General features: G+C 32.8%; 2 protein-coding genes across 2 annotated transcripts in view; one reads left to right on the top strand and one right to left on the bottom strand.

Annotated features, from left to right (window-relative positions):
* Positions 1-71: 71 nt before the first annotated feature.
* Positions 72-6,159, bottom strand: LOC115241959 (PAX3- and PAX7-binding protein 1). Its single transcript, XM_029817949.1, has 16 exons — positions 5,985-6,159; positions 5,512-5,690; positions 4,599-4,758; positions 4,182-4,281; positions 3,869-4,026; positions 3,691-3,773; positions 3,417-3,616; positions 3,114-3,303; positions 1,999-2,119; positions 1,634-1,822; positions 1,341-1,540; positions 1,117-1,267; positions 778-973; positions 474-672; positions 226-344; positions 72-123 (listed from the first exon to the last, which is right to left on the bottom strand). The coding sequence occupies exons 1-16, from the start codon at positions 6,157-6,159 to the stop codon at positions 72-74; spliced, it is 2,472 nt and encodes an 823-aa protein (XP_029673809.1).
* A 1,972-nt stretch (positions 6,160-8,131) lies between these two features.
* LOC115241939 (WD repeat-containing protein 75) overlaps positions 8,132-11,471 on the top strand; it is a 9,984-nt gene continuing 6,644 nt past the window's right edge. Inside the window, exons 1-12 of the mRNA XM_029817915.1 lie at positions 8,132-8,382; positions 8,469-8,670; positions 8,767-8,951; positions 9,080-9,199; positions 9,291-9,478; positions 9,580-9,738; positions 9,821-10,014; positions 10,113-10,297; positions 10,379-10,542; positions 10,632-10,812; positions 10,917-11,095; positions 11,269-11,441. Of these exons, the coding sequence (XP_029673775.1) occupies positions 8,285-8,382; positions 8,469-8,670; positions 8,767-8,951; positions 9,080-9,199; positions 9,291-9,478; positions 9,580-9,738; positions 9,821-10,014; positions 10,113-10,297; positions 10,379-10,542; positions 10,632-10,812; positions 10,917-11,095; positions 11,269-11,441 (2,028 nt within the window). The 5' untranslated portion in view covers positions 8,132-8,284. The remainder of the gene's footprint in view (positions 8,383-8,468; positions 8,671-8,766; positions 8,952-9,079; positions 9,200-9,290; positions 9,479-9,579; positions 9,739-9,820; positions 10,015-10,112; positions 10,298-10,378; positions 10,543-10,631; positions 10,813-10,916; positions 11,096-11,268; positions 11,442-11,471) is intronic.

The following is an 11,471-nucleotide window of genomic DNA, read 5'->3' as shown; positions in this document are numbered from 1 at the left end:
TATATATAAAATGATCTAAAGCAAGAAATTTGGTAAAACATTACCGATACATACATAATATAATTAACGTATTACAATGGCTTGATTATTTTCAAGATGGACTTGGCATATTCCCAGGCTTCACTGCAATATGCAAAGTTGCTTTAGATGCGTTCATATTCTAGACGATTCATGACACGGAAAAATGTGTCATCAATTGCGGAAAAATATTATTAATAAACTTACTGATGTGCAGGATTTGCTTGATCCAACTGTTCGCTAAGCTGTTGAATAAGGGCGGCAAACATTCTGAGATGTTCTATAGTTTCCCCTTGTAGCCACGTTCTTGGTAGCGTACTCATGATCTAATATACATTGATAAATATTTTATTCATTACAACCGACACTTAAAGCATTAAACTTTTCTTTTAATAATTCGTGTGATTTTATATATATTAAATATATTTTAAACATACATATGTTAAATATATTACCATGTTTGCTTTAAATAAAGCATCAGTTGGACAAGACACTCGTAATCCGGCCAGAAGATAACGATTCAAAAGTGAGCCTAACGCCAAGTTTTTTAGCTGCATATCTCCAAGAAGACCTTGCCAACTTAATAAATTGCGCAGTAACTTGACGGCCATTGCAAATTGTCTTTGGAAAAATTGATGTTTTGTATCAAAAACTCTAGAATAGCAAAGTTTGTCAAAGTTAGCGAAAAGATATAATTATGAAAAATATTTACAATAACTTAATTATATATATATTAAAATATATATAGAATATACTGACTGTTTTGGAAAGATGGGTATGAAAACATCATTCTCAACAGCAGCCTTAATTTTATCTAAAATAATATTAAATAGAATTTTCAATTGTTTGCTTGTATCATTTAAATTCGGATATTCCTTGATGAGACGATTTGTAGCCCCTACAAGACGTAAAGTTTGAGATGTCGACATTGGATCCCATATCTTTTCGATAATAGCTAAAAAATAACATATTAAGTATATTATATATTAAATATAAATTATAATATTAAGTACATTATAAATAGAATTATTTTATTCTTAGCACATGCAGTTTTATAAATAGTAACATTATAAAAACTATAAAAAGAGTAATCCTTACATGTCAATTTTGGGATTACAATCTTTTCAATTGTGAATGGTATTAATCTAACATCCGGATCTCGTTTCAACGACTCCTCCGTCTCTTTGCTATCTAAAGCGTATAGAAGCAATGTATTGTACCATTTTGTCCTCTCTATGTCAGCGCTTTCCTATGAGAACAGTCCAAAAAATTAATTATGAATCAATAATGCTATATCTTATCGAGAAGAATAAATAAATTACCATAATTGGATTCCAGCCAACTAATTGTAATCTGATAATTGGAGAAATAATTTTGGGTATACATAACGACACATAAGCTTCTGTATACGCGTCTATGTCCGTCTCTCTCCACAATTCAAACTTTGAAAGTATACCACGTACTGTACAATATTCCTCCATGACATCAGAAAATATACTTTTACAATCATTATCAATTTCATCTGAAATATGATAAAAAAAATGTATAATATAAGAATTGTATGTTAAAAGTGTAAATAAGAAACTTTAAGGGAAGAATACCAAAAATCTATTACCTTTTGCTTGTTTAAATGCGAGATTTTGTTGCTCAGTAACTTCATCGTCACTAGACATGCCATCGATATGTTTTGGCATATTTGAAGCTAATTCTCTCGCTCTTCTACGACGGGCTCTCCTACCTTCCCTTTCTGTAGCTCGTCGTACATGAGCTTCTACTTCCGGTCCTCTTCTCATAGCTTGACCTCCTATAAAATGAAAAGGGTTGTAGAATTTTTCTATAAAATTTTTCGATTAGAAGGATGACTTAAATAAATCGAATAAATAAAAATGAAAAGATTAAAGAATAAAAATAATTGCATCAATTATATCAAGTTCTATCAATTGTATGTATATTGATTAGTATAAAAATGTATTTACTGACTTGCTGCAGTTATTTCTTCTGCCTGATCCCTCGTGTCCTGTCGTCTCCGTTCCATCAATTCGGTCGAGCGTTCGCCATACAGATCTAACCAGCGTCGCTCCAACTCGATAACCAGAGGAAGCTAACAAAAGAATTATGTATTTAAGTAAATACACAATATAAATATATTCCATTACTCAATATTGATCATATCTAATTTAATGATTTTGTAATATAATGATAGAGATGATAAACTTGAAAAATATTAACTCTTTTTTTGTCTTGATCGGTAAATTTCATTATTTAAAAAACTTGTTTATGATAATTTTGTTTATACATTACAATGATAAATAGGCATTCATTTACTTACCACGATCAAGTTAATTTGTATTAATTGTTCTTATATATATAATAAATTTCATCTTTTTAAGGTATGTATGTGTGAAAGTAATATATAATACAGAGAAGATAATGACCCCCGGCAATAGAGAGACATGTATTACATATACACATCCCCTTTAGTTTAGCGCTTAAAGGAGCACCAATAAAACTACTTGAAAAGATTAGTTATTTTATTGTTTTATTATTCTATTATTGAGATGCTCGCAAAAACAAATCATGAAAAATTATGCCAACCAAGTTTATTTTGCAGAATTTTGACTTCAAATTTAATTTAGATTAAAATGATAATAACTGCAATAATGCTTGTAATCTGTTTCACAAAGAATAGATCTGTATAAATAAAAAAAACAACTAAACAAATATTTTTTTCAAGTAGTATAATTTGAATCTTTTGATTTGTTGCAGTCAAATTGAGTTACAATATCAAAGAAGCAAAAGATCATAAATTTTTCCTATACTTTACATATTTTATGTTTATGAAGTATATACATATAGTTATAATAACTGAAAGCATAATTTTCCTAATCAAATCTGATTTGGCCAATGCTTTTATAATTATGAGTAAGTTTTATATAGTTAGATTTTGCATAATAAACTCAAATAGTGAAATTTTAAATGGTTAATTATATAAAATTGCTGGTACTTTACTGAAGCTGGAGAATCTCTGCCAGCCGCACATACTGTACGATAAACCCCAGTGCACATAAATCAAACGTGACAGCGTATCAACCCACCTTCTCATCAAGACACTCTACCAAGTCAGTGACATACCCACGCAACTCTTGGTAATATCTGAAGCGTTGTGCGTAATGCGGCGTACGAACTTCGCCCTCGTCCAATTCTTTCACGGTTTGCTGTAATTCTTGTTCTAAACGCTCCTGATCTTGCTGATGTCGTCTATGTACCTCTTTCAAACTGTCCAACCTTTAAGCAACAATAGTGTGGTCTCTAAATATAAACTGATTTTATAAACTCTATTTTTTTCTTTTAGTTTAAAGCCTAAAATGTACGTTAACTTTATATGAAATATATAAAACCTTGCGCGCATTCTGTCCACAACTTCTTGTGGTGTAAGGGGTACAATCTTTGTCGGATCTGGTGGTTGAATGGATGGAGGTGGTGGCGGTGCAGGCATTAATACCATTTCTAAAGATACACCAGATCCTATCATTTGATTAACATTCACACCCATTGTATATTGTTGTTGTAACATAGAATCCTGCTGTGCCGCTGCAATCTGCATATCAGAAGATTTTTTGTGTGGAAACTTTTTATTTTTTTACATCTTGGTGTTTGTTGAACTGTTTTTACCTGAGCGCCGGTTACACCCTTTCGTATCTGTTGAGCTTCCCATTCTTCTTCTTCATTTTCGTGTTCACTTTCATTATCTGAAACTAAATTAAAATGCGTTCTGAATTCCATTTTCTAACTACAATATTATAACTGGAAGATATAATTGCTTAGATAAATATTATAACTAAAAACTCACATTTTATTGGAACTTGAGAAGCAAGAAATGCTTCTCTCCTCTTTTCTTTATCACGTGCTTCTGTGTTGACAGTCATATCAAGTCGGTCTTGAGAATCATCATCGTCACTTTGATCATGATCTTCTTCTCGTATTAGTCTGGACTTGCCCTTGTCATCACTACAAATGAATTGTTACAATTAAATTGTTGAATGAGTTATAAATTTGTTACAAGAAAGCATTAATAATAAATATATGACTAATATACTGCAAGATGTATATATAAATTTTCCATTTATTAAATAATTTTTTAAAATTTTAACAAAGAAATAGACCTTTGCTCTTCAATAGGAATGAAATCAGTTCCCAATTCTCTTGCTTTCTGTCTACGCTTTCTCGCTGCATGGATCATAGCTGCGTCAGGTATACATCCACCTAAATAATATTAACAATTATAATATTATCACATTTCGGGAAATATAGAAATATCTTACTACATCAAATCAAAATAATATGCCAATAATTTTATAACATATACATGATTTATAATACCACTTAGTTTTAATATCTGAAAATAAAATGCAGAGCAAAATGCTTTTCTTTCTATTTCAGCTTCATCTAAAAGATATGGATTGTTAAATAAACACATAACAATAAAATGTTCCATTTAATCAAAATGCTGGAAATACATATGTAACAGTATTCATATTTAGAATATTGTAACTTATATAAATAATAAAGAAATTACATACTTTCAAGTAGTATCTTAACAGTTTCAGCTTTATCTGTATTTTTCCGAAATTTGTGACTGCAAGACTCATCTTCCTCTTCATCCGATGTATAGTCATCCTTTCCTGCTGCCAACGCAGCACGTCCGTTCAAAATCAGGGGTCCCGTGTTTTTTATTTTAACCTAGCAATAAAGATTATTCATCATTTAGTAAAGATACACAATGTCACACAAGTGACAAAATTCACAAAATTTGTGAAAATATATCACGTTGGAAATTTTTTACGAAAAGAAAAGATTTGCAAAAAGTACAATTTAATATATATTATTCCGAAATTAATATATATATATTCTCACTAACATAATATATAAATGTATTCACATTAACACAATATTTAAGATACAAAAATATCTACATCAAAAATTGTGTTAATTTATAATAAAAATCGGCTTACTGCAAGATGAGAGATTGTGTATATATCAACACTCAAGATAGATAATAAAGAATCAAGATCAGATAATTCAAGGAGCACTCGAAACAAAATCTTTATAACATAGACATATCTTTTGCTTGTACATGTAATCGATAAGATAGAAAATTATTATAGAAAATATATTTCAAGTGATCATAACGTACAAATTTGTATTTGTCTAAATTTAATAATTTAAAGAAAAAGAAGAACACTTTTGTATCTGTGAGTAAAATGCTTTTGATATACATAGGCATTAATTTATAAACATAAAACACATTGTGTGAAAAATGACATTTAAATTATAAATGTGTCTTCTTGTTGTACTCCCACAGTTGTTCCAAATCTTGAAACATTAGTCAATACATTAGGAAGAGAGATGTAAAAAACACCTTCTATATTAAATGATAAGTTACTTAAATTGAAGAAATGCTAATAATAATAAAACATCATAGAGATAGCTTACTACTAGATCATCTGTCTTTATCTCTAAATCTTTTTCCTGCTTAATGGATTTATTCGCTTGCTCAGTGTCCATTTGCATTTTCTCTTCACCTTTCTTTTTCTTCCTCTCGTGATCTAGCTGTTTCATCAGCTTTTTGCTCCTCGACGATTTCTTGACTATAAAAACTTCTCCGTCGTCCCCTGCAATTTATTTCAACTTTCAATTTCAATCAAAATATATTCTATCGTATAACATTTAATAATAGATTTGGCAGGCACAGCATCTCTACTCTGTCTCTATATATTAAAACACAGCTATATTAAAGCATTATCTTTATTCCTGTTATCGCAGTTATGAAGATACCCCTGTAAAATCTTATTTTACATGTCATATTATATTTTTATTAAAAGCGAAAACAGATTTACTCATATGCACAGTAATTGTGCATGTTACGCGAAAGCGATGTGTGTGTGTGTGTGTGTGTGTATATACACCTTGTTCCAGCTCCTCTCCGAAACTGAGGCGCGTCTGCTTTGGCTTATCCTTCTTCTTCGTCTTAATTTTGACAGGCTGCGCGTCCTCCACCTCTATTCTGTTTTCATTATCTTCATCCTCATCGTTGAAAGGACGTCGGCGTATATTTCGCTTCGGCTTGTTGAATAATGACATTGTATCAATACGATGTTCTCTCCTCTATAACAACGATCATCTATCGCTCGTATACTCGTACAGCAAAGCAAGCTAAAGGCCGCGTTCAGCAGAGAAAACCGCTTAGTAGCAATCGAATGTGATTGGTTCTTACTTTTAGAACCAACGAATCAACGTCAAGTGTTGACAAGACGATAACTGAGTGCTTTCTCTGCTGAACGCGGCCAATGACGTATGATAAAAAGCGGGATGTATCGCATTAAGCCCGTTCTACATTGATCGCATGTCGCCAGTCGCAAGCAAATCGACCAATCACAGTCTTCCGTACAACCGATAATAACGTTGGCATTATCCGTATGTACTATTATTCCAGCAATTCTGTAATTCGACGGCTCAAACTCTCGCACAAAATCTCCCGTTTGCGTGCTGTATACCCTTATGAGATTCTTCCACACTATGTGCAAAGTTCTGAAAAAATATCCTCGTGTTACCCAATAATAATATCTGATGTATTTAATGAATCGATTGAAACGCGAAGAAATGGATAAACTCACTCTCCGTCGCTGGAAAACAGTGGACGTTGATCAATTATACTTCCGCCGCCTTTTCTTTTTACTATCAAGTCCTCCACATCAGAGTGGACGAATTCCATTTTGTATATTCTCTTTTTTTCTTTTTTTTTTTGTTTATTGAAGTGCTTCCAATTTATAGAAATTATTTTTTTTTCTTCTCGCTACCTAACCCTTTTTTAGAGCCCCCTTTTTATGGCCCTCGCACACTGGACGCGATGAGCGATAAGCGATGGGCGATATCCAATGAGAGCTCTGCTTTTCCAAACGTCACATCCGTCGCGAGGTTCGGCGCGACATCGCTCAAAAAGTTGGCCAAGTTTCTACTTTCGTCGCTCGCTTTCGTTGAATGCTTGTCCAGACTGTGTAGTGAAAAGAGAAGTGGGATCCAATTGTCCACGTCGCCGATTGGCCAATTAAAATAGAACTCTCTGATTGGTCAATCGTTTCTGGTTACCCTAGGCACCAGTCGATATGAGTGGCTGTGACCATTTGCAAAGTGATCAAATAGGACGCTCCTCGTAAATACACGACCATGTAACATTCTTATGAATGTTATATTTCATAATTGAAACGTATGTTCCGCGGTTCCGCGTTCCATGTTTCGTGTTTCATGTTCCGTCCAGCTTCATCAGCTGCCCACGGTTTGCATAAATTTCTGATTTGTTTCGTTGAATGTCGCGAATATCCATCGATATATAAGGAGAAAAGTTAAACCCAACTTATATTCAGATTCGATGACGTGTAGTCTCCCGTTAAGCCCGTTCTACATTGATCGCATGTCGCCAGTCGCAAGCAAATCGACCAATCACAGTCGATTATTCCGTCGAATATTCGACTGTGATTGGTCGATTTGCTTGCGACTGGCGACATGCGATCAATGTAGAACGGGCTTAACGGGAGACTACACGTCATCGAATCTGAATATAAGTTGGGTTTAACTTTTCTCCTTATATATCGATGGATATTCGCGACATTCAACGAAACAAATCAGAAATTTATGCAAACCGTGGGCAGCTGATGAAGCTGGACGGAACATGAAACACGAAACATGGAACGCGGAACCGCGGAACATACGTTTCAATTATGAAATATAACATTCATAAGAATGTTACATGGTCGTGTATTTACGAGGAGCGTCCTATTTGATCACTTTGCAAATGGTCACAGCCACTCATATCGACTGGTGCCTAGGGTAACCAGAAACGATTGACCAATCAGAGAGTTCTATTTTAATTGGCCAATCGGCGACGTGGACAATTGGATCCCACTTCTCTTTTCACTACACAGTCTGGACAAGCATTCAACGAAAGCGAGCGACGAAAGTAGAAACTTGGCCAACTTTTTGAGCGATGTCGCGCCGAACCTCGCGACGGATGTGACGTTTGGAAAAGCAGAGCTCTCATTGGATATCGCCCATCGCTTATCGCTCATCGCGTCCAGTGTGCGAGGGCCATAAAAAGGGGGCTCTAAAAAAGGGTTAGGTAGCGAGAAGAAAAAAAAATAATTTCTATAAATTGGAAGCTTTTCAATAAACAAAAAAAAAAAGAAAAAAAGAAAAAAAGAGAATATACAAAATGGAATTCGTCCACTCTGATGTGGAGGACTTGATAGTAAAAAGAAAAGGCGGCGGAAGTATAATTGATCAACGTCCACTGTTTTCCAGCGACGGAGAGTGAGTTTATCCATTTCTTCGCGTTTCAATCGATTCATTAAATACATCAGATATTATTATTGGGTAACACGAGGATATTTTTTCAGAACTTTGCACATAGTGTGGAAGAATCTCATAAGGGTATACAGCACGCAAACGGGAGATTTTGTGCGAGAGTTTGAGCCGTCGAATTACAGAATTGCTGGAATAATAGTACATACGGATAATGCCAACGTTATTATCGGTTGTACGGAAAGCGGCGAGTTGGATTTCTGGAATTGTCAAAGTGGCATTATCACCAAGAAACTAGTAAGATTTGGATTAAACATAAGTTTGTTTGTATTTGTATGAACTTGTATGTAGAAATACTGCGAATATATATTTATACCTTTGATACTTTTGCAGCAATTAAAATCTGTAACAGATAGCAAGGCAAAAATTAAAACTTTTCACGTTACAAAATATAAAACGTTTCAAGGAAATGAGATATGTCAAGTGCTAATAACTTATCTCTCTAACTGCGGGAACAAAATATATATACTTTTATTTGATATAGAGAATGGAACATGCATGAAATCAATATACATCTTGTGAGAAATTTCTTAATTATCTTTTATTTTCTTCATTTTTCATAAAAAATAAATTGTCTAAAATAATTGCATGCTTAAATATTTTCTTGCTTTATACAACATTTATAATTCATTTTCTATATTTTTAGCACAAACTCACGAGAGTATTACGTTGATATAATTGGAAACCATGAACAGAATTTAATAGCACTTTTACATGATGAAAATTTACATATATTAAATCCAGCTAGAAATTTAGTCGATAAAATGTAAGATTTTTTTGAGCTATTGTATATATTAAATTAATACACATTTGAAAGTGATACTTATATCACATGTTAAATATATAATAATATGCAGACACAAGACTGGCAACCCAAATAGATTACCTACTTGTATAGCGGGACATCCAGAAGAAGAATGTGTCGCCACAGGAGATTTGACTGGTCGTGTAGTAGTATGGAGAAATTTATTCCAAACTAGACCATATACAGCTGTATTTCATTGGCATACATTGCCAGTTACGGAAATAGTATTTAGTAAATCAGGTAATATATATATATTGTTACAATGTTGACATTTTGTATGATTTCTTTCGTATATTGTAAGCTAGTAAGTTAGTGTTAAACTACATTTGCTCATTTTACAGGTGGCCACATGTATACGGGTGGTGGTGAATGTGTATTAGTAAAATGGACTCTAGCAAATCCACAACATAAGTCTTTTCTTCCACGATTACCAGCACCTATTAAACATCTCACTATTGCGCCTGACAATTTATATGTAGCTGTATCGACTTTAGACAATGGTAAAGCTTTATTGTTTTTCACTATAAGTGTCCTAATAATAGCAGGTTTATAACAATTCATTACTCAACCTGATTTTAATAGGTATTGTTATTGTAAATCCTCAAAGAAAATTGACATCAGTGATACAAAACTTTACTTGGGGCGTTGCTCCGTCGTCCAAAGACTTGTTTCCCGCGGGACTTATTGTCGATCCGAGGACAGGTAGCCTCGTTTTAAATAGCCGGACTGGCCACGTTCAATTTTACAACACTCATACAAAAAATCTATTGTATAATGTAAGTAAAATTTATCGCATGTTGAAGGTAAAGTGGTATAAAAAGAAACCAGAAAATGAAAATTAATGAAAAGAATGAAATATTTATAAACTTTCCAGATTAATATAACTGCACAAAATTTTCTTACCCAAGAACGCGATGTAATTATTGTAAATACTGAAGTTACAAAAATAGCTCTTAATCACGATGGCACATGGATGGCAACAGTCGAAGAACGAAATGATAAAGTTTCATCTATAGAAGTTAGATTAAAATTTTGGATATATGATGTAAATGAACAGATGTAAGAATGCCTTATATAAATCGGTTGTCGCATTTATTTAGCATAATCGCGATATCAATATATAATTTTTTTACATTTTAGATTTATATTAAATACATCCATTGAATTACCTCATGAGAATGGAGTAAATGCATTACATTTTCAGCCAAATACGATATTTGACGATGGAGAATGGCTAGCAGTCACAACTGGGAAGGATAACAAATTTAAATTATGGAATTTAGGAAAATCGTCTACTGTAGAAAGTATTTTATATTTAATTGTTTAACGAAATATAAATACTTTAAAATTGAGCAAAGTATTTTTCTATTTGATATAATTGCATTTGTTGTAGAACAACATTGGTATTGCTACGGAGTAGGAGACTATCGTAATCTAGCTACTACAGATGCTGGTTTTTCAATGGATGGTTCTTTATTAGCTATTGGTTTTTATTCTACTCTAACTATATGGATACCTGAAAGTTGCGAGTTAAAATCCAGTCTTACACATTCTCAATATAATCATCCAATAACGTAAGTCAAGAGACAGTAAAATATTGTCATATTATTGATTAATATACTCTTAGCTAAATACAAAATGTAATAATATTATAATTATCGTAAAATGTTTATAATAGACGAATAGAATTTGGCAAACACGAGGCCTGTCACCTTGTAGTAGTTGCATCTCAGCAACATATAACAGTTTGGAATATTTTAACTCTTGCTATAACATGGAGTGTACCTTTGAATGTTGTTAGTCTCACATACGATCCAAAATCGACGTACATGGCAGCATTTACATCTGATAATTCATGTATGTTTCAATTGTATAAGCTTTTTTCTATGTACTATTTGTTTTATTACTAAAGATATAATTATCTTGAAAACACTTTTTTTTAAATCTATCTAGTAATCTGTCATGTGTTATCGTATAATACATATATATAATACATTTTCCTAATATAAACATAATTCACGTGTTTTTAGTGTACGTGTTTACGCCACAAAGCGCGACACCTGTTTATAAGAAAACGTGTCTTATCGAGAGTACCAGTTTCATATTGGCAGCTACTTTCGTACCTCATCTACAGGAAAAACGCAATCCTTCATTTGGTCAATGGCAACGAAAATCGCAACTATTCTTTTTGGATTCAAATCAAGTATGTGTCAAATTTATACAAATAATATAT

Source organism: Formica exsecta, unplaced genomic scaffold (genome assembly GCF_003651465.1).
Source record: "Formica exsecta isolate Colony F162 unplaced genomic scaffold, ASM365146v1 scaffold543, whole genome shotgun sequence".
Lineage (NCBI taxonomy): Eukaryota > Metazoa > Arthropoda > Insecta > Hymenoptera > Formicidae > Formica > Formica exsecta.
Note: the sequence above shows the minus strand (reverse complement) of the source record. Positions and strands in the feature narration are given on the sequence as shown.